This window comes from Emys orbicularis, chromosome 20 (assembly GCF_028017835.1).
Source record: "Emys orbicularis isolate rEmyOrb1 chromosome 20, rEmyOrb1.hap1, whole genome shotgun sequence".
Taxonomy (NCBI): Eukaryota; Metazoa; Chordata; order Testudines; family Emydidae; genus Emys; species Emys orbicularis.
Window position 1 is genome coordinate 5,246,554 of NC_088702.1, and position 21,522 is coordinate 5,268,075.

General features: G+C 53.5%; 1 protein-coding gene across 1 annotated transcript in view; it reads left to right on the forward strand.

The window, feature by feature from the left end:
• ARHGEF2 (Rho/Rac guanine nucleotide exchange factor 2) overlaps positions 1 to 21,522 on the forward strand; it is a 107,855-nt gene that overhangs the window by 55,573 nt on the left and 30,760 nt on the right. Inside the window, exon 6 of the mRNA XM_065420137.1 lies at positions 13,082 to 13,232. Coding sequence (XP_065276209.1) covers positions 13,082 to 13,232 — 151 coding nt within the window. The remainder of the gene's footprint in view (positions 1 to 13,081; positions 13,233 to 21,522) is intronic.

The window sequence follows — 21,522 nt, forward strand, 5'->3', positions numbered from 1 at the left end:
TGTATTACTGACCCAAAACATTTCAAGCCCCCCAAAGTTGTGAGACTTGGTTTAAAAATCATAAGGTTCTTTTTTAAAAGGGGGGGTGTCTTTTGATTTGCCTTCAGGTTTGGGGAATAGTTTTCAAGTTTTCTTTGCAGTCTAGAAACTTTTCCCTTTTTTAAACAAACGCTGAGATTCTTGCATCATCACCTGACTCCAGGAGCTGGGGCTTTAAGAAAAAAAAAGTTACTGTCAATTGCAAGACTCCCAATAAAGTCTTGGGAATCAGCAGCACTGCCTCTGATGTTAATCCGCTTCAGCTGTAACTTACAAATTGCAGTTTGGTCCCATTGCTAGAGATAGGATCTTAAAAACCCACCTGCCTGCAGGAATCACTGGGGTGGGTTCTCTGGCTCGTGCAATGCACTGGTCAGGCAAGCCGATGTCATGTGATTTTTAGGGGGGCTTTATCTCAGAGCCCCTTGTTTGAGATGCCCAAAATTTGGCCCACTAACCCTACACCGGATCCCCATGAGGTACAGCAATTTGCAAGACAAACCGAGGTGGCGTGTGGATTTCAAGGCACTTTAAAAAACTATCTGCTGACCATTAAGCAACTCTCAATCTTCCCAGCAGAGCTGTGGCTCTGCTGTACCAGTCATACCCTTCTGGCCTTAAAATCCATGAATAAACCATCCTGAAATGGCGAGGATCATTGAGATCTGTCAGCAGCGTCTCGCATCCCGTCTGTTCTCATTATGCTCCCGTTGGCTTACGGGCCAGTCAAGTTGTGCAGAGAGACCACCTGTCCCTACAACTGGAACAATGGCCCCCTTTGAAACGGCTGGGGCCGGTTCTTGTTGCAGATAAAGGCTGAGGGATCTGCTGCCTCTTTGGAGGAAGGAGCGCTCTCCGGAGCTGCGCCCGCCTCCTCCTTTGGGATTTGCTAAAGTAGGGAGCCAGCGATGGAGGTTCATTTGTTTCCAGCTTTTTTGGCCCTCTTTGTCTCTTCCTGTTAACTCCTTAGAAGCTGGAGGTTAAAGTTTTGAGGCAGTGGATTTTCCCCCTGCTCCATGCTGGGTTGCTATTGGAGGGGCATAGGGGAGAGGGGAGCTTGGCTGTGATAACGGATGGGTTAAAAAGTGAAACAGGGCTAAGATTTTTTCCAAAGGGGACTAGTGACTTTTTTGGGAGGGCGGACTAGTTTGAGACCCCTCAGTCCTGGTCTATACACAGGCTGCACCGCTTAAACTGTGCTGGTTTACGTCAACACTAGGGCTTGTACCGGGATACCTGTGTTGGTTTAAAAAAACAAATCACACCCGTAACCACTCTAGCTAGGAGTGCAACTTTCAATGGCAGATCCGGCTTGATTTCAGAAGGTGTTTGACAGGCGCCCTTCCGAAAATCAGGACTAGAGCGGGCCAAAGTTTCCATCCAACTTCTTTTTTCAACAGATTTAAAAAAAAAAAAATTATTTGTCAAAACAGAAATGTGAGTTGCCCCCTCCAACTTACCCTGTGAAAACCTGAAGCTATTGAAAGGACAATCAGATCCGTGGCCCTGATGACCTGGATGCGACCCTTGTCATGCAGGGAGTCAGCGGCACATTGGATAAGTCGCGTTGGAGCCGCAGTCTTGACCGTGGGAGGCTGCTTGCTATGGGGACAACCAGCTGAATAATGTGCTGCTGTTGATGGTTTCTATTACAGCAGCAGCAAGAGGCCCCAGCTGAGATCTGGGCCCATTGCGTTAGGTGCTGTACGTGCACCTGGTGAGAGACCGCCCCTGCCCCAAAGAACAATCTAAAAAACTAAGGTTGGAAGGACAACCAGGGGCCCAGAGTTACCCAGTGGGAGTAGAACCCAGGTGTCCTGAGCCCTAGACTACGCTGTTTTCCCCTAGCTGGGCTGAATAGATAGGCCCTCATTCAGCCCACAGCTGGATGCAGGAAGGAGGCAAGACACGCGTGCCCCTTATGTTGCTCTGTGCATGAGCCATGCTTCGTCCAGATGACTGTGCCCCAGAACGGCTTCCCGGGGGCAGGATGATGATACAGGCGTGAGCTGTGGAAATGTACCAGCACGCTCGGCATCGCCCGCATCCTGACACCTAATGGGCAAGAGGAAACCTGCCCGGCCCCCGCCAGGGTGTTGCCAGACTGAGGAGGCGAAGTGGGTTGAATGTCTTGCTGCCTCCTACCTGTCTCACACCTCCCTCGCGTCACTGAACAGGATTAGGCAGGTAGCTCTATTCAAGTGAACAGCCGCCTGTTGATGTCTGAGATCAGGGAACCTAGCAACCAGGTTGACTCCTAGTCACCTGTTTGAGCCACTGCGCGGCATTTCCTCAAGAGTGGGAAACAGAACCCCAGGTGTCCTGGCTCCCAGTCTCCTGTTCTAGCCGCTCCACGGAAGGTGAGCCCGGATGTCGGCGCTCCTCACCCATTGCGGTTGCTTCTCTGCCTCCCCAATACGCGTCTCCCCAGCTCCGACCGCCTCCGGCTGTTGTATTCTACATTGAATCCGATCAGTTGGAACCTGGGGAATTCGTTTCTCCAAGTGGGGCTCTACTGTAATCCAGTGATGCTGATCTGTCCAGTTGGGCTTGTCTGCCAGCCAAACCTGCAGCTGCTCATCTGCTACCCCCGAGTCTCAGCTGCACTTCACCAAGCCAATTTCAGCACTAGCCACTCTGCTTTACGTTGAGGAGAGGGAAACTGAGGCACCAGGGGCTGGATTTTTCAGACGTGGCCGCTAGCGTGGGGTTGGCTGGCTTTCCGGGCACTCACAGCGGCTGGCTTCCCAAGAGGCCGAACACCCATAGCGCCCATCGAGGTCAGAGTCGGGGATAGAAAAGAGGCAGCGAGTGACTTCCCTTCTCAGCGTGGTGGCTCTGTCCTCCCGAGGTGGCTGCTTCTAGAAACGTCTGCCTGGGCTGGTGGGTCCCACGTGTGCCTGGAACGGCCGAGTGGTGACAGCGCAGCCTGAGCTATTGTTCAGAGAGACAAACGGCTGCAGAGACTCTCGGTCGTCGTCCTCCCTCTCCACCTCTCTTAGTGTTTGTTCCACTCCGGTGTTCTTGCCCCTTACCGTTGAGGTCGGGTACAAATCCGAGACCTATTTCCCACAGCTCTCAGACCCTCTAATACCAATGATCTCTTCTCCTATTGCATCTTTCATCCAAGGCTCTGAGACAGATGAATTAACCATCACAGTGCCGGTGTGTGTGTGATTTTTTTTCCCCCCCCCCATTGTACCAACGGGTAAACTGAGGTACAGAGGTGAATGCTTGCACTGGAGGTTTGTGTGGAGTCCTGATCTCTGCCCTCCCCCCATCCCACATTACAAAATCGTACTCTCCTCTCAGAACTGGGGATAGATCCCAGTAGTCCTGACTTCCCCACAACCCTTTCCTTTTTTAAGGTTCAGGGTCGGGGGCAACCTTTCTGGGCGTTTTAGTTAGTGGTAGAGTTTCAGGCAGTGATGTCTAGTAGTTGGAGCAGAGCTAGGAGTGGAGCGTATGGTGTAGTGGCTAGAGCAGGGGCCTGGAGTCAGGATTCTTAGGTTTTATTCCCAGTACTAGGAGGGGAGCATGGTGTAGTGGCTAGAGCAGGAACCAGGGAGTCAATATCCCTGGGCTATATTCCAAGCTCTCCTGGCCTTGTAGACACTTGCGCTTGTGAGTCTCTTGCTACCGTGAACAACCCTGTAAAACAGAACCCTACTTTAACCGCCTGACCTCAAACCCAGCCAAAGTGCCCCGCTGTCAAGTTTCATTACAAACCCGAACCCTCAGGTCGCCTGGGCTGAATCATTTGAGTCTTCTGAGGGAGCTGGGTATAAACTTCACGGTGTTAACCCCAAACTAGAGCAAAAAACCCTTCTGATTGGGTGAGTGTTTCTTTATTTAGCTGAGTTACGAATGCTGCGATCAGTTCGGCGCCCGAATTTGGGAGCAGCGCGAAAGTGAGTGGAAAATCTCTGCTCACCAGTGCGCCACAGTCTCCTGCCTCACCTGGCTGGCTCCTTTCCCTGTAGCACTGGCGGACCCCAGAAGCGGGAAATAGCTACAAAGCTCGGCTAGCCGGGGGAGAGAGCTGACAGAGAGGGCCCGGCAGCCGGCTGCCTGTGGATTATATGTGGCGGGGAAGGATCTATCCATCCCAGGGTTGGAGGCTTCGCGGGCAGCTGCTGGCTTTGATTCCATAGATGTCTGTCGGCAGAACTCCTAGGTGGTTTAACCGGGCATGGAGGAGAGCACATGGCATGAGGAAGAAGACGGTTTCGGAGGGTGGAGGGGACCAGGTCCTGTTGCTTTCTCCCCAGCCCTCTCGCCGTGTGGCAGGTGCTCTGATACCACGAGGCTGGAATGGAAGAGCAGCAGGGGTAGAGGGAAGGATCGCCGAGGAGGGGGATTTGAATGAGCAGCTTTGGGGCGTGGAGCCAGGAGTTCAAACAGCAGGGAAGCCTCCCGCGGAGGCCGGCCCCTCCTGGCAAACCTGGCCAGGGGTTCGGCTTCACACCCATTTGGCCCTGCATAACCTGATCTCCCCGCTCGGAGGAAGAAGTGTCTAGATGAAGCTTGGGAGTCAGGGCGCCTGGGTTCTCTTCCCAGACGGAAGCAAGTTGCCTCCCCCGCCTCTGACTCTGTTTTCCTGTCCGTAAAACAGAGATGAGGCTGGACTCGTGGGGGGAGTCCGTGTAGGAGCTGTTACAGGGTGAGCTGTTTGCAGCAGGGACATCCTCTTAATACGTCACGCTGAGGCTCCCAACCTATATAAATGCTTAATAAAATCCCTCGAGAGGAGTAAAAACTTGATTTGCCTTTGAGGGATTTCACCCACTCCTGGTGCTTAGTCCTCCTTTAATGTTCTAGCCACCCCCACGTTGCCAGGCTGATGTTACAGCCAGCCTGTGCCATCAAGAGGTGGGACTAAGCAGTGAACTGTCTCCACTGCAGCTGCTTCTGGGGAGGAGCAGGGCAGCGGTTTAAAATCCATACAGCAAGGCTCTTCAGGGATTGCTTCACCTGCTGCTGAAATACAATCACTTCTGGGGTGGAAGGTGGCAGCTGTTTAACAGCTGCGCAGCAACATAACAGGAAGCGAAGTGCCCACATAACCCTGTTTTTGTGGGGTCCTGAATGGTCACTTACAGTTAGACCCTTGAAGTTTGTGTCTCAAGTAAGTCTAGAAGATTTGGGGTTTCGAGGCGGCAGCGTGGCCTAGTGGATCGAGCACAGGATGGGGACTCAGATCATCTGGGTTCTGTTCCCTGCCCTGCCACTAACCTGCTGGGTGAACTTGGGCAAGTCACTTTCCTGCTCTGTGCCTCAGTTTCCCCTTCTGTAAAATGGCGATAATGACACTGACCTCCTTTGTAGATGTGCTGAGGAGACGTATCAGAGCGAGGGATTATTATTTTAGAGAACTGGGCCTCTCTCAAATAGGTGAGAGGAGGATCCTTTTTTTCTGTCTGGAACAAAAGCCACTGGCTGCTGGGAAAGCGCTGCAGGCCTCTTACTCACTGCTAAGCAGTGACTGTACATCCTGGCTGACTGGAGCATGGAGAACTGATTCTGCAATCAGACTGGTGCCTCCATGAGTGGGCTTGGGCCGAGCTGATTGTTACGGTTGGTTCAATGATAGACGCTTCCGAAACTGGCAGAGACCTGGCAAACTCATTCCCCCCTGAGCAGCCAAAGAGGGTTCTATCCCTGGTGCTCGGAGGGGAGAGTGAGGATATTTCACAAAAATACTTTTGGGGGGAAAAGATTCCCCCCCACCCCCTACAACTGTGGTTTGTTTTTTTTAAATTAAACTTTTTCTGTGTGTGGGGGAGGGGTGGAACCACTTTTTAATAATAAAAGGAACCTTCCCTCACCTTTTTCCAGTTTAAAAAAACAAAAAGTGTTTTTAAATCTTCCCCCCCCCCCCGCTGCGCAACTAAAAATGTCAAAGAAATGGATGTTTTTGTGGAATATTGAGAGTGTCTTCCAGGCCCCGTTTTTGTTTAAATTCTTTTTCAGTGAGGAAAAAGGGAAAACCCTGCTGATTTAGACCATCTTGTTGAGAAAGTGGATAAGGAAAAGTTATTTACTTATTCCCATAATACAAGAACTAGGGGTCACCAAAAGAAATTAATAGGCAGCAGGTTTAAAACAAATAAAAGGAAGTTCTTCTTCACGCAGCGCACAGTCAACTTGTGGAACTCCTTACCTGAGGAGGTTGTGAAGGCTAGGACTATAACAATGTTTAAAAGGGGACTGGATAAATTCATGGTGGCTAAGTCCATAAATGGCTATTAGCCAGGATGGGTAAGAATGGTGTCCCTAGCCTCTGTTCGTCAGAGGATGGAGATGGATGGCAGGAGAGAGATCACTTGATCATTGCCTGTTAGGTTCACTCCCTCTGGGGCACCTGGCATTGGCCACTGTCGGTAGACAGATACTGGGCTAGATGGACCTTTGGTCTGACCCAGTACGGCCTTTCTTATGTTCTTATGTTCTTATCTCTAAACCCTTTTTTTGAACCAAGATAATAACTTTGGTTAGGGGCCTCATTTTTTTTTTTTTTTTAGGGGGGGTTGTTTGTTTACCATTCCCTAGTGGGGATTCCGGTATAAAGGTGCTATAAATCTGTGCAGGCCAGGCCAGTCCCTCGTCTGGATTCATATGGGCAATCCCATCTATTAATATGAAGTCTTGACGGCTCCCATCACCACTGTATCAGGCACCTCACAATCTTTAATGTGTTTTATTCTCCTCGCACACCTGTAATGTAGGGAAGCGCTGTTAGCGTCTGCCAGATAGGTCAGTATCATCCGCCTCATCTCCCAGGTGCATGCATTGGTGTTTGTAACGTGCTTTGAGATCCTTTTGATGGAAGGGGCTAGAGAACTTAAGAACAAGATAACGTCCCCATGCGTGCCCTGTCGCTGAGGATTTCTGGAGCTCCTGCAGAGACCTTTATGTTTTCCGAGGATGGCGTCTTTCTGGGAAGCAGGTTTTTCATCCTTTGAAATCCTGAGAGCTCTGAAGCTGGGCAGAGATTTTAGTCTCTTGCACGCCGTGGAATTTCTCTTATCAGTGGCTTTTAATGATGGACTGAGTTTGCCGAGCAAGGCGTGCAGATCCCTGCTTTCCAGGTGCGGCGTGGGAGAGTTTGTTTTATGTCCGGGTTTCGTATCTGGCTTCTCAATACGGATTCCCAGCCCTGTCTCGGCTCCCAAGGGTGAGAGCTGCCTTTCTAGTCCTCCTGCCCGCCTGGATTCTCCACGAGGGGGAAGGGAGCCGGATTCTGATCTCTGTTACACCACTGTGAATTTGCGGTAAATCCATTGGGCCTGATTCTTAGTCACACTCCAGGCTGCTCTGGCAGCACGAAGGGGCCTTAAAGCTGATGGAAACAGCCCCATGAGTATCCTTCCTGCCCAGCGTAGAGCTGATGTAAGGGTTTTGCCCCAGTGGGTGATGGGGTGTGTGGCCGGAGTGCACTGTGCTGTAGGTATTCTCTGCTTCCCAGGGTCCACAAGGCACCAGAGCGTAAGCTAGAGCAGCCCAGAGGTTGCTGTAATTTATGCTGGGGCAGGGTCCTGCATCACTGTGGAATATGGAATACGTTAGCTTAATGCCCCTGCTGCTCCAAGCACAGGAACAGAGCGACGGAGGCCAGCGATCTGTGGCGGGGGTGGGGGGGTAACTCCAGATTAGCTGTGCCTGGCTCCGTGAGGATCAATTACCCCCAATTTGTGTCTGGGGGTGGGGGCAGTTTCCCTTGTGGGGATTGTCGCACAAGAGTTAGAAGCCCTGGCCCCCAAAGTGGGTCCCTTTCCTGTTAAGCCCGGCCTGCATGTGCGCAGTGGGGGTCCCTTTAATAAAAAAAAAAAGAAACAGTGTCAGGAACAAATAAATCCCAGGACAATGGCTTGATGATGTGCCCAGGGCCCCTGCCGCCCTCCCTGTTCCTAGCCTGGCAGCTTCTCCGGCTGGCAGGGAGCCCCAGTAACCGGGCAGGATGCTTTGTGGTTCGGGGCTCTCTGCACCGGGATGGACTGCTGTTTCTGTTCCCCGTTCAGTGATGGTTGCGGGGCAGAGAGACTCCTCTGCGGGGAGTGGGTGAGTTCCCTTCCCCCTGGGCCCTGCCTCCCACTCTGGTGCAATGCAGGCGGTTGATTTCCAGGCTGGGGGCGCAGCTTTTTTCTGATGGGTGCTTGCTCCTTTCCTGTCCCCCGGGGGATCTCTCCCGCTGGACGCCCCCGGCTGCGTGAGGATGACGTGCCCACTTGGGGGAGGCTGTGGGTTATAGCAGGCACCAGCCTGGCACCCGATCAGCCGCTGTATGGACATGCCCCGGAGGAAGAGAAAAGGGCCGTGAATCCTATTAAGAGTCAGAAGGGACCAGATCCTCTAATCTGACCCCCTGTATCTCGCAGGCCACCGCCAGTACCCGCCCACCAAGCCTGACCTATTGGTTTAGCTTTGCAGTGCTGGTCCCTTGGCGCAGTGCGGGGTGGCTTGTGGCGGATGTCCGGCACTGTGGTGCCTGGCAGTGATGTCCCACTTGGCCATTGCTGCTTCATGCTTGGAGCCGAGGAATTGTACAAAGCAAATAGCGGGGGGGGGTTCACGCAGTACCCCGCTGTCCTCCCATTGCCCCCCTCAGATCAAGGCTGGGCGTGCTGCATGAAAACAGCCGACTCTCCCCTTAAAGCGCTCCCATGTAGAGCCAGCCGAGCGATCCCTGCCTGGTACCGTCCATCCCCCACTCCAAGAACTGTCTCCACGGCCTCTTCCCCCACCTCTCCGCTAAATCCCCTGCTGTGTTCTCTCTCTCTTGCCCTCCCCTTCCCCTCTTCCCCCCCCCCCCCCCCCGCCTGATACATCTTGGGGGGGTGTGACTTTAACCAGATGTTGCATCGCTATGCAGGACCGCATGCCCTGCGCGGGGCAGGGGAGGAGCTGTTTTAACCTCCCACCCACCCCAGTAGCATTCCTGCCCTCTTAGCACAGCTGCCTGCCTTGGCCCCGGTGCCGAGGGCCTGGACCTGCTTGTTTGTATCCAATGGAAATCTCTGAAGGGGCGCAGTGCGTGTTGGGGGGCTGTAGAGGCAAGCGACTGGGCCTAGGAGTTGAATATGGATGGATGGTGGGTGGGGAACCAAGTGGATTGAGTCACCCCCCTGCAGGGACAAGATCTAGTCCATTTCCCCCTCTCCACCCCAGCCAAAACTCGGCCTAGGCTACCTGCCCCTTCTCTCCTCCCATCACCCGGGTTATCAGTTCTGTTGGACCAGAGCAAGGGCGGGTAAATAGGTGTGATTCCTCTGTGTCATCTCAGCTGCTCTTCGTGCCATCGGTGAGTCTGACAGTCAGTCGCTGTGTCTGAATGGTGGTTGGAAGGAGGGAGAAGTACAGGGCTTATGACCCCCATCCTGTCTGATAATCTAAGCCGTCCTCTTCATTTCCCATCCCCCCCAGGGACTAACCTGGCTAGGAGAAGGAAACGCCATCTGTTTATCGGAGGAGAGCTGTCAGGAAAATGCCTCATTTCCAGCAACCGTGACCCCTCCATTGCTGGGCTTATCAAATCAGTGTCTTGGGGAACACAAAGCAGAACTGAATCCGGCAACAGGGGAGGGGACCGAATGGCTCTATCTGTGGCTTTTATTACAGAAGAGCAGCTGTATACACATTTCTGTGTGTGTGTGTGTGGGGGGGGGGGGGGTGTTTCTGTGTACAGTGAAAATGGGGCTTGTGGGCTCCCAGGGTCGGATTCCTCTTCCTCCCCCCTCCTCTTCCTCCTCTCCACCCCCAATTCTGGCTTTATAATCTCCTTTAAATGGGGAAGCCTCTTAGGATTAAACCCTGTGGGTCAGACTTCACCACTCTGCATACAAGTGCATAGGCTCTTCCTTTGCTCTAGGATGTTGGGTATCCGGTGAGCCCACTGGTCTGTCTTACTCCAGTACCCAATGCCTTGGAAAAAGGCAGCACATCCTTACTGTGATCTTAATTTTGCCTGGGAGTTGGGGAAGGAATTCCTTCCTGACCCCTGCAGCAGAAGGGCAGTGCCCTGAAGGGTGAGCGCTTGGTGCCCCATATTGTCAGCGGCAGAGATGAGTAGAAAATTCATCTGCTGGTTCCTGTGGGGCGCCTTCCCTCCCAAATTCTCAGGAAGCCTGAGCAACAGAGGGGGTGAGATTTTGAATTGTTAGAGCCAAATCACCCACCAACCTTCTGCTCCTGCCCGTGGGCTGTGGGGGATTGAAAGCAACAAGGCGCCTGCTCTCTGATCTTGTCAATTTCACTTCGAAATTGTCAAGTTTTAAGCTCTTCTCTCTGCCGATTGCTATCTTGCCAGAACAGAGCTAACCGAGGGTGCTAAGAGACGCTGCAGTTTGCATTAACCCGCTGGGCAACCTGGGTGAGTTGGCTGCCTATTTGCCGAGGGGGGTGAGCCACATCCTTAGCTGGTGTAAATCAGTGTCGCTCCAGTTTACATCAGCAGAGGATCTGGCCTGCTATTTTTAAGACTCTCTTGCATTCCTGCACCATGGTGGATTCGATGGAGGTTTGGAGACAGGATGTGGGGCTGCAGGGAATTATGAGGGGATGGAGACCCTTTCCAAACAATGATCCTACTGGAAGTTTAGAATTGTGGTGGGCTGGTCCCCACTTTGATGCTATCCCTGCTCTGTATTAAGCTGTGGTCACCAGGCTCTGCTGGGTATTGGCTGTTTGGTACAAAATACCCTTTGCTGAGCCCTGTTACTTTGGACACCCCCCCACTAGGTGAATGCTGACACTTGAAGAGTTTAGGAAAAGGAGAGGTCGGTGATCTGGATAAAATGACTGCTTGGGATTCTGTCCTCCTGCAGGTTCTGTGCAGAGTCTGATCGGTCGCTCAGCTTTCTGATAAGTGTCTCTTCAAGTGCTTTGAGATCCTTGAGTGAAAGGCAAAATCTCACTCCTCTTCTACAGAGAGCTGTTGGTGTGTGGGGCGCATTATGGACACACGGGAGAAGTTCCCTGCCTATTTGGGAATCGAAACTAGACAGGGATTAGTGACCAGCATTGTAGTAGGCAGCAAAGTCTAGTGATTAGGGCACTGGGTTTGGAGTTAGGAGACCTGGGTTCTATTCCCAGCTCTCCCACTGACCTGATGGGCAGCCTTGGCCAAGTCACTTCGCCTTTCTGTGCCTCAGTTTCCCCTCCTGCTCTTTCTGTATTGTTGCTTTAAACTCTCAACCCTTTGGATTGTCTCTCACCATGAGTCTGTACAGCACCTAGCACCATGGGTCCCAGCTTTCACTGGAGGCTCTAGGTGCTTCTGTAATATAAATAATTTGCAGCTTTGGGTGTGCAGGGAGGACAGTCTGTTTTCTCTCACCGAGACACGTGATGCAAAGCTGACTCGAAGTCAGAAATAGCCAGGACTAGGATTACTCAGAACTTTGCAACAGGAAGTGACCGGCTGACTTCCTCTTTCTGAAAGGAGGGTGCCATGACAACCAGCTGCCTGTCCCCAGTCCGGGCGCCAGGGGCTAGATCCTTAACCCTGGGGTGGCTTCCAATCTTTGTAGGGTTTGTGTTCTTCAAACCTCCAGGCCACACATGTGGGGGCGGGAGGGTTTGCGGCAAGGGTGGAGACACCTGGTTCGGTTCAAATAAAATAAAACGTCACCTCTGGATTAGGGCAAAATCACTAAATTCATCACCTGTATCGACATTGAACTCCAGGGTGTAGGAGTGAAAACTTTAAGCCAGTGCTTGAATGCGCAGCAGCGGCAGAAGTGGAAGTCAGGACTCCTGGGTTCTCTTCCTGGCTCTAGAGAGGGAATGTGGTCTAGTGGCTAGAGCAGGGGCCATTTCGGGGACCATGAGTCACTTTGCCTACAGGCTGTAGTGTCCCGTGCGTGGTAGAGAAGGCCCAGGTCTCTGTTATAATTAGTATAAAGGAGGATTGATTATTATTATTTTTTAGTGGGACTGCGGGACCCAGACAGACCCTGTGGTTCTCTCTGGCTCCCAATCTGTGCTGCCCAGTGCCGTCACATGCAGTCTTTGAGAGTCCTGACCTGAACACTGCAGTAATGGAAGGTTTTCCCAACTAGCTGTGAAACGCTGCCTGTTTGAATCTCCGTGGGGTCAGCTCCGCCCTTGGTTGAGCAGAAAAAATGTGACCCAAATGTGACTGTCTGTGGTCTCTTGGCTGAGTCTGAAAGCCCCTGATGCTTTTTCACAGCCCACATTGAGATGTCCATTTACCCTGAGTAATGATTGGCTTCTGTCTTCCACCCCAGAGGTGGCTGCATTTCAGGAGCACCTTGTCTGGGGACCCTGTGGGATATGAAAGGCACCAGATACATCTTTAAAGCATTACTAGGAGACTCACTGCACAATGTTTGGTTGTTTTTTTGTGGGGGTCCTTTCTTGTTGAGCATCCAAAGCCAATTCCTCCTGCCCCATTTTACACAGGGTAACTCGGCCCCTCTGTTCTACAGGAATAAGGGGTGTAGATCTTCCCTTGGCTGTTCTATCACACCTGGGTCTGTGCCGCTCTATGGCGTGAGGCATCCATGGCGGGGTGGGGGTGTATTTGTTAAGCAGACACACGGTTGTCATGGTTATCGGAAACAGGGAAGTACAGGAGATTTGAAATAACTGGGTGTCTTCTCCCATTCTCCTCTGTGCTCTTTCTCCCTCCTAGGATCTCCGTGCCACGGATTCACATGGATCTGGCTGGCTTTTCTAGCCCCCCTCCCCTGCCTCTTTCACCCCATCCTGGTGTGATTGTCCTGCTGGACGTGACATCAGCTGGGTTCTGGTGACCCAATAACACCTAACGACCCACATCCGTTTGCAGTGTCGGCCGATTTTCCCGGAGCACGGGCCGGGTTTAATACCTGGATCCCCTTGGTCGGCACCATGAGCTGGAACGCAAAACGACTGGCCGAGGGAGGGACTGTCAGGAAGGTGCAAGCTGGAGGGAGGGCCTCCCGGGTGAGAGGCTTCTAGGGTGGTCGTCCCGTTCTCGGACGGGTGAGGGGTCCCCCTCTGCGGAGCTGAGGCTTTAACTCTCTCTCTCGGCCAACAGAACAAAGAGAAAGAGAAGATGAAGGAGGGCAAGGAGAAGGATGCCCGCTACACCAACGGCCACCTCTTCACCACCATCACCGTCTCGGGTATGACCATGTGCTTCGCCTGCAACAAGAGCATCACGGCCAAGGAGGCGCTCATCTGCCCCAGTGAGTAGCCGCACGTCGGCGAGCGACTTGTTCTCCAGCCCTGTCTCCCCCGCCCACCCATCTGCTCCTGCCGCTCACCTGCGCCTCCTCGTTGAACCACCTGCTCCTCTCACCTACCCATGTTCCCGTCCACGTCTTCCAGGTGCCGCTCTACCTCTGCCCCCTGTCACCCCGCTTCTGTTTCCTTCATCCCCATCTCCTCCTTCCTACCTCCCGCTCCCTGGGCCTCCCCTGCCTCCCTGTATCAAGCCTCACCATCTCCTCTGCTCCACCGTCTGCCCCCTTCCTCTCTCTCTCTCATCACCCCCCGCTTCTCTATCTCAGCCCCCCAACTCGATTGCAACCTCCTGCCCATCCCACTGCATCACGCGCCGCTCCTGGAGCAGGGAAAACACGTTCCACTCCTGAGTGAGAGTAAAACCCTCCTTCCCGCAGCACCAGGTGGCTGGCTCGATACGCCCCTGGCTACTACCCATGAAAGGGCTTAACTGGGTTGATGGAGAACAAGAGGATCGGTGTTAGTATGAGAGAAGACGCTTCTGTGTTTGCACAACTATATCTGGATGCAGGAGTGTGCTGTCCGTGGGGGGCCGTAAAGCCTCCCGTAGCCTTGCACAAGAAATCAGTGGTGGTCAATGGGATTCACGGTGCAGGATGGGAGAGAGATTTTAGGGCACCGAGGAGACAGACTGTGACGGATACGCTCGGTTGAATTGCATTGCCTTCTTATATGCCCCTTAGTTGTACACACGGTCCTGATCTGACTCTAGGAGGGTTTGGTGTGTGAACTACTCCAGGTCAATTGAGTATGTCGTGTGCTCTCTGTGTCCTGGGGACCTAGCGCTGTTCTTTACGCCAGAATTGCTCCCGAGACGTGAATCGTTGGGGGAAGCTGCCCGGTTCTGCTCTGTTAGTCGATTTCTTTTTGATCGGCCGCACGGGGAAGGGGCGAGATGCAGTATGTGAAAAGCTTTGCTCTAGCGGTGAGATTTTCTGCAGGTGTAAGCCTGGGCGACGGCCGTTATGTCTGCACTACAGCCGACTGCCGGCCCAGGTGTGTCTGTCAGGGGGGTGATGGGGTGATGGCTGATGGACAGAGCTCTGCCGGCACAAGCACCCAGTGTAGACGCAGTTATACTGGCGAAGCTGTGCTTTTACCGGTGTGACTTTTCGCTCCTGGGAGGTGGTTTCACTAGACCTCCTACAAAGCTAGATGATGTACAGTTGCATCCACCCAAAGAATACTTTGCCAGTATAGTACTCCAATACAGCGATACCAGTAACACGCTGCTAGTGTAGACATGATTCAGCTGGAGTCACTGGCATGAAACCAATATACACCAGTGGGGGGGGGGGGGGGGTCTGGCCCATTGACTCCAGTGGAGCTGCCCTGATCTACCCCAGCTGGGGATCTGACTCGAAGTTCAGTCGAAGGATCGTGCAATGACTTGTTCTCCAAATCCTCCAGGACGGGCTTGCCTGCGTGTGTGGTCGGGCCAGAGCGCCGTGGATGAATGGGAGGTCCTGTGGCTGGGGGTGGGTTTTGCCTTCCCTGTATTCTGGCCGGGTTTAGCTGTTTCTGAAAGGATCATTCCCTCAGCTGATGTATGGGACGGCTTATAAATAAAACGTGTGGCTCTGTGCATACAGGCCCTGCCCGGACTCCAGCCAGCAGGCAAATCCCAGCTGTGGCCAGGAGCGAGAATGAAATTCCATCTCCTCGCTGTGTCTCATTAACACGATGCCTTTCGATCTCAGCGGGCGGGATGCTCGCAGCGGGCGGGCGTGTGGGGAGAGGGAGCAGAGATTTCATTCAGAAGCTGCAGTTTCTTCCTCGTCAAGTTTAAAAGTGCTTCTTTCTCGCCGTGGAGCAGACAGGGCTGAACTGCTCAGCGCGCCCAAGCCAGCTTCCAGCCAGCGCAGGATTGTTCCCTACAGCACATGCTCTTTGCCAAGGAAGTGTGGTCCAGTGGTTAGAACACTAGCCTGGGACTTGGAAGACCTGGGTTCAATTCCTTGCTCTGCCACAGAGTCCATGTGTGACCTTGGGCAAGTCACTTAGCCGCTCTGCGCCTCAGTTTTCCCACCTGTACAATGGGGATAATAGCTCTGCCTTGCCACATAGGGAGAGGATAAATACATTAAAGATGGGGTGGTGCTCAGATACTCTGGTGGTGGGAACCAGATAAATATGTGTTTGTCCAGGATAGTTGTAAAGACCCTGAGCGATGTAGCTATCACTGCTTCTTCCCTTAACTTCATCTCTCATGCCTAGTTCCTACCGTCCTCGGTGTTTCCACCATCCGGATCTCTCTAGTCGCTGGGTACAATTTTCAAAAGCACCGACATGACTTCGAAGCCGAGGTCCCGTTTTCGAAAGCGGCTCAGGGCTTGTCTGTACGGAGCGGGGGTTATTTCAGCCTGGGATCCCGTTGCCAATACCTGCATCGGAGGACGCCATAAACGGCTGTGCAATGCATGGTGGGAAATCCCCACCCGCTGCCTGGCTGATGCTCTGGAATGGGGGTGATTGCCTGCTAAGGTTGCTTCACGTGTTCTTGGAGGATTTAGGTGAATGGGAAATAAGAGCGGCATAGTTCATGGAGATGCAGGGTTGTTCCCAGTGGCTTGATTTCCAGCGGTGCTGTCTCCCATTGACTCCCTAATCAGACTGTTTAAATACCTAATTCTCTCTCTTTCAGTCTCTGGGCTTGGTGGCTAGACTCTGCTTTCCTCTTTGCCCTGCCCTCCAGCCCTTTGCTCAGAGATGCTAAACCCTAGACGGCTGGGTGAGGGAGTTGGTCTGGAGCGTCCCATCCCTCGGGTTTGGCATGGTGGATGTGCTGGTGACTTGGAGTCCCGCCGCCGACCCTATGGTCTGATCCGCTCTCTTGCTCCGTTCAGGGGACGGGGCTGCACCCGGGCAGGTCTGAGGGCAGAGTTCTGCCCTTGTGTTGATTTTTGGGGGACAGGCTAATGTGTCTGCAGCGGTTCAGATCTTGTGTGCGTGCATCTTGGCTATCGAGTGAGAGGGTGCACGCTGTATGCAGCTGGGTTCCCCAAGGGTTTGGGGGTTTGGCTGTCCCTTTCTGATGGGAGGCTCCTGGGATGCCACGGGGACAGCTAGCCATTGCATCAGCCCTGCGTGTTTCCTGCAGGATCGAAGCTGAGTGAGTTTGAGGAAAGCAGATTCCCATGGACCAGGGAAACTCATATGTGACTCTCCCGGGATGGCTTTGCCGCCTGCTGGGATCCCGTGGGCCGGGCCTATATAAGTTAACCTATTCTAGAGTTTAATACTGGTGCCCATCACTGTGTTATCTGGGCAGCTGTTGCATGCAGCCCTACTGCCTGCTTGTGTTTGGATCTTGCTCCATTTTTTTTTAAGGAGATGTTAAAACTTAGGCTGAACATTAAAGATTCCTCTACACAAGAGAAGAGATGCTAGCCCCAGGGGCCTGGCCAAATTCTAGCTCATCTCATTCCGTTCATCTGACTCCAGCGTTCCCTCCTCTGCCCTGCAGTTTCAATTGGATGCTTTCTTCCTGTCCGAACGCACCCCAGGATGTTGCTGTGTGGCTGCTAAACAGCTGCCGCATTGCGCTCCAGAGGTGGACGCACTTCGGTGGTGAGCAATGCCGTAACTGCGGTGCGTTGGGATGGAAGACGGCGAAGGGGTGTAAATACAAGCTCTGGATTGTTATTGTAGGTGTGCTTGGAAAGACGTCTGTTCGTGGTTCGGAAGCGCTTTGGGGCAGGGACTGTCTCTTAGTTCTGTTTGTACAGCGCCGAGCGCCGTGAGATCCTGGTCCATGACTGGCGCTACCACGATACAGAGAACGAGCTACCAGGTGCTCTGGAAGAGGAAGCCGTTGGAGACTTGGGCTTGTCTCTGAGAAGCCATGTGCATATAAGGAGGTCCCGTGCCCAGCCCCCAGCGCTGTCAGTCTCTATAACCTGCCTCCTACAGGCCCTGCTGTCTCGAGTGTTACCTGGCTTTGCGCAGGTTCCTGAGACTCGCCGGCCCTGCAGTCTCATGGGGTTTAGTGCGGGGGAGGCCAGAGCGCTGCCGGTATTCCCACCTGGCTGCCGGCTGAACGGTACAGATGTACGGAACGTTGTTCGTTTCCTGTCGGGTTCTCCGGCGGGCGGGCGGGGGAGGAGATGGAACGGCTTCCCTGGGGATAACGCGCTGACTCACCCGGTGGGAGGAATCCCTCCCTGCTCTGCTTTCAGGCGTGACTCCCACCTGGCTTCTCTTTCCCCTCTGAAGCGAAATCAGGGCTGGCGGCAGATTGACGCTGTCCCCCCCCGAGCAGTGGCAAAGCGAGCTTCCCCATCGCCGTCCTGCGGCTGCAGATTAGCCCTGACCTGAAAGGGTTAAAGGGGGCTGCTGCCTGGTTACCGCATGTGCATGCTTTTGCCCTACGGGAAAGGAGCTTGGTGGGTCCGAGCCGAGGGTTTGCATTTCAGAGGGAGCTGGGGGCCGAGCGCCACGAGGCTCCTTTGGAAAATCTCATCCCTTGATGGCCAGGGTAGCGCCTAGAGGAGCCAGCCGAGATCGAGCCCCTGCTTTGCTAGACGCTGAGAGGCCGTCCCCCCCGCCCTGGAGCGGAAGGTGTAAAGAGATGAGGCAGACAAAGCGGGGGGAGGCGCAAAGAGGGAAAAGCGACTCTCCCAAGGTCACGGAGCAGGTTAGCGGCAGAGCTGAGAATCCCGACTCCCAGCCCAGCGCCCTCCCCGCTAGCCCGCGCTGCCGATCCCTGATTGTTACCGCCGTGGGCCGGATTCCGGGTCCTGCTTTAAATCCTCACCCCCACCCCCAAAACCGCGCCGGGTTAACATATAACCGGCCAGTACAGATCCAGCTCCTCTGTGCCAAGAAAGAGCAGACGGGCTGCAGCCGTGCGGCTGAGCAGGAATGTTTGCAGATACCTGCTCGCCCTTCTCCCCGTTGGTCAGAGACCCTGTGGCGGTTAATAAATAAACGCATGGAGCGCCAGCGGCTATTGTTCTGTTGTTCCCATCCATTGCGGGAGTCCATCCGGCGTCCAGTCATGGGGCATCTTGTATGTTTTGTGTCTGTCCCTCCGCCAGTCTAGTCTGCCCCGGCCGTGACGGGCGGAGCCGGGACCGCCTGTCTGGTCCCCCTATCCCCAAGGCTGCAGTGAGGGGTACCGCCAAAGAGCACGCGGTCTGTATGGCCAGCTGGCAGCCGTCCCAATGCAGGCTGCTGTCTGCAGCAGCTTCTAGCTGTGGGGAGGGAAGAGGCGATTTGGGAGCTGAAGCTAGACTGGGATTGGCCACGGGGCTGAGGTCCTATGGCACTGCGGGGCACGGTCTGTATGCCCCGAGATGCAGCCTTGTTATCAAATGGGAGCTGAACAAGCCCCCTGGGAGAAGGGCTGGTGACTTCAGTTTCAGCCGGGTGGGGCCGCTCCCCGAATCCCGTCCAGAGTCCCACGGTCGCAGCTGTTCCCAGCCTAGTCGGCACGCTGCTTCTCAACAGCTGCCGTGGCCGCGGGCTCAATCGGGGCCTTGTGCCTGCAACATCTGTCTGCAAAGCAGCTGCCAGCTCTGGGGTAAACAGCTTTCGTCGCCCTTCAGAGAGGATCTCACCCGTGGGAAGAGAAATGGAGTTCTCGTTCCCTGCCCTGCCCCGGGATCCCGGCCCCATGGCACGGGGAGGGGGAGGGGAAGGTCTGCTCTCTGTCCACCCCTTAGCACCTGCCTGCGTCCATCGCATTGCAAAGTTGTTGCCTGACAGGCAGAGAAGTGGCTTGGCTGGAAACGCGATTGTGGAGCGGCCTGTGTTTCCAGCAGTCACCGGTCGCGTGACGAGCCACCGGCTCTGCCCTGGATCTGCCAAACTGGCTGGGTGTCCCAGCAGTAGCAATGAAAGTGTGCTTGGCATTCCCTTGATTCTGCTACTGCTGGTAGGATAGACTGCAGCTTGCTCTCCCCTAGCTGGGTCGGCCCATGTATATGGAACGGGAAGAGACAGCTGTGGATGCTATGGGCACGTGGCTATAAGCAAGCAGGGCTATAAACCCTCATGCTTCAGGGCACAGAGCAACCTCTGATAGGGTCAGGAAGAAATGTTCCCCAGGGGCAGGTTATTGTGGAGCTGCAGGATTCTTGCCTTTTCCTCCGAAGTGGCAGTTGCTGGTCACTGTCGGGCCTGGGAGACTGGGCTGCATGGCCCCTCAAGTCTGATGACGATTGTTTGTATTTAGAGTAGAGCTTAGAGGCCCCAAAACAGAGCAGGGCCTCCTTGCGCTAGGTGCTGTACGTGCACAGTGAGTGACAGACCCTACCCCAAAGAGCTGAGAGTCGAAATAGGCAAGACAGATCTTTAAAGAGGAGATTCTTTTCCCCCAATCTGTGAAATGGGAAGCTGAGGCCCAGAGATCTCCTGAGTTTCACCCCACCGCCTTAACCACCAGCCCACCCTTCCTCTTACCGAGCTGCTGTGTGGCTCCGAGGGCAGAGGGTGGCATTTCAGTGGGTGCAGTTCAATGGGCAGACCCTGGCTTGTGCGTTTCTAGGCACTGGGAGAGGAGACTGTCCCACGCGTAGGCAGCGAAACCCGCGTCACCGCTCGAGGCCATTCCCGATCAATATTGCCCGTTCCAGCAGCTCTGGCTACAGCAGATGGGATGAGACGGGCTGGCATGTCGTGTTTTCTGCCAACCTTCCTCCTCTCCTGATGCGTGATGAGGGACCGTCTTTGCATTTAATTTTATGGCTTTTGGGTGCAACAGTTCATGCTTTTAAAAAAACCCGGCTTACGGTGGTGCCTACAGGCCCATTCGGCTTGGGGCTGAAAACCCATCACAGCCCCTATCTCCTCTTTGGGGCTTTTCATCAGTAGATCTCAATGCATTTTAGGATCATGATCCCCATCTTACAGTTGGGGGAAACTGAGTCACAGGGAGGGGAAGTGACTTGCCTAAGGTCACCTGCTGGGAGATCTGGGAATAGAACCCAGGTCTTTGGAGTCCCAGTCAAGTGCTCCGGCCACGAGGCCCCACTGATGTTTATATGAAATGGCCCCTGACCCAAACAGTTTATAGTCTAATGAACACTGGCACCTTCTTGACGGCCCCCTTACGCTGCCAGAGTGGTGCAAGGGAGTCCTTAGTGAAGTCCATCATGTGCCAGCAATGCCCCTCTGCCATGTACATTGCCCAAACCGGACAGTCTCTACGTAAAAGAATAAATGGACACAAATCAGATGTCAAGAATTATAACATTCAAAAACCAGTTGGAGAACACTTCAATCTCCCTGGCCACTCGATCACAGACCTAAAAGTCGCAATATTACAACAAAAAAACTTCAAAAACAGACTCCAACGAGAGACTGCTGAATTGGAATTAATTTGCAAATTGGACACCATTAAATTAGGCGTGAATAAAGACTGGGAGTGGATGGGCCATTACACAAAGTAAAACTATTTCCCCATGTTTATTCCCCCCCACCCCCTACAGTTCCTCACATCTCCTTGTCAGTGGCTGGAAATGGGCCATTTTCATTACCACTACAAACAGTTCTTTTTCTCTCAGGCTGATAATACCTCACCTTAACTGATCACTCTCCTTATAGTGTGTATGGTAACACCCATTGTTTCATGGTGTGTGTGTGTGTGTGTGTGTGTGTGTGTGTGTGTGTATATATCTATATACATCTTCCTACTGTATTTTCCACTGCATGCATCCGATGAAGTGGGTTTTAGCCCACGAAAGCTTATGCTCAAATAAATTTGTTAGTCTCTAAGGTGCCACAAGTACTCCTGTTCTTTTTGCGGATACAGACTAACACGGCTGCTACTCTGAAACCTGTCTTAGTGAAGTTGATGATCAGGCCCTAGGAGGGTTAACACTGGATCAGAACTCGGGCTGTGAGTTTCGAAAGGGACTCTTGATTTTTGGGAAGCCCCAACTTGAGAGGGGCCTTGCTCTCGGAAAGCGCTGAGCACCAGTTCTCCAAAAATCTAGCCCATTCGGGGCATCTCAAGGTGGGCACCCAAAATCTCAAACCCCCCTTTGGAAAATCTCGGATGCAGGTTTCCTCCCCCTTATCTCTGGTCAGACTCCCTCTCCCAGTGGCCGTGAAATGTTATTTCCTAGCTGGGCTGCAGTCGGGTCAGTTTTAGGCCATTTCCCCTGCTTTGATCTCCTTGTATTTATGGAAGTGAACAGCCCCGGGGGGCCAGCCTGGGCATTGTCTAGCCAAACTGCTTGATTGTGTTCTCCAGACTCCACCTTTTCCCGCATACGCAGAAAGTTC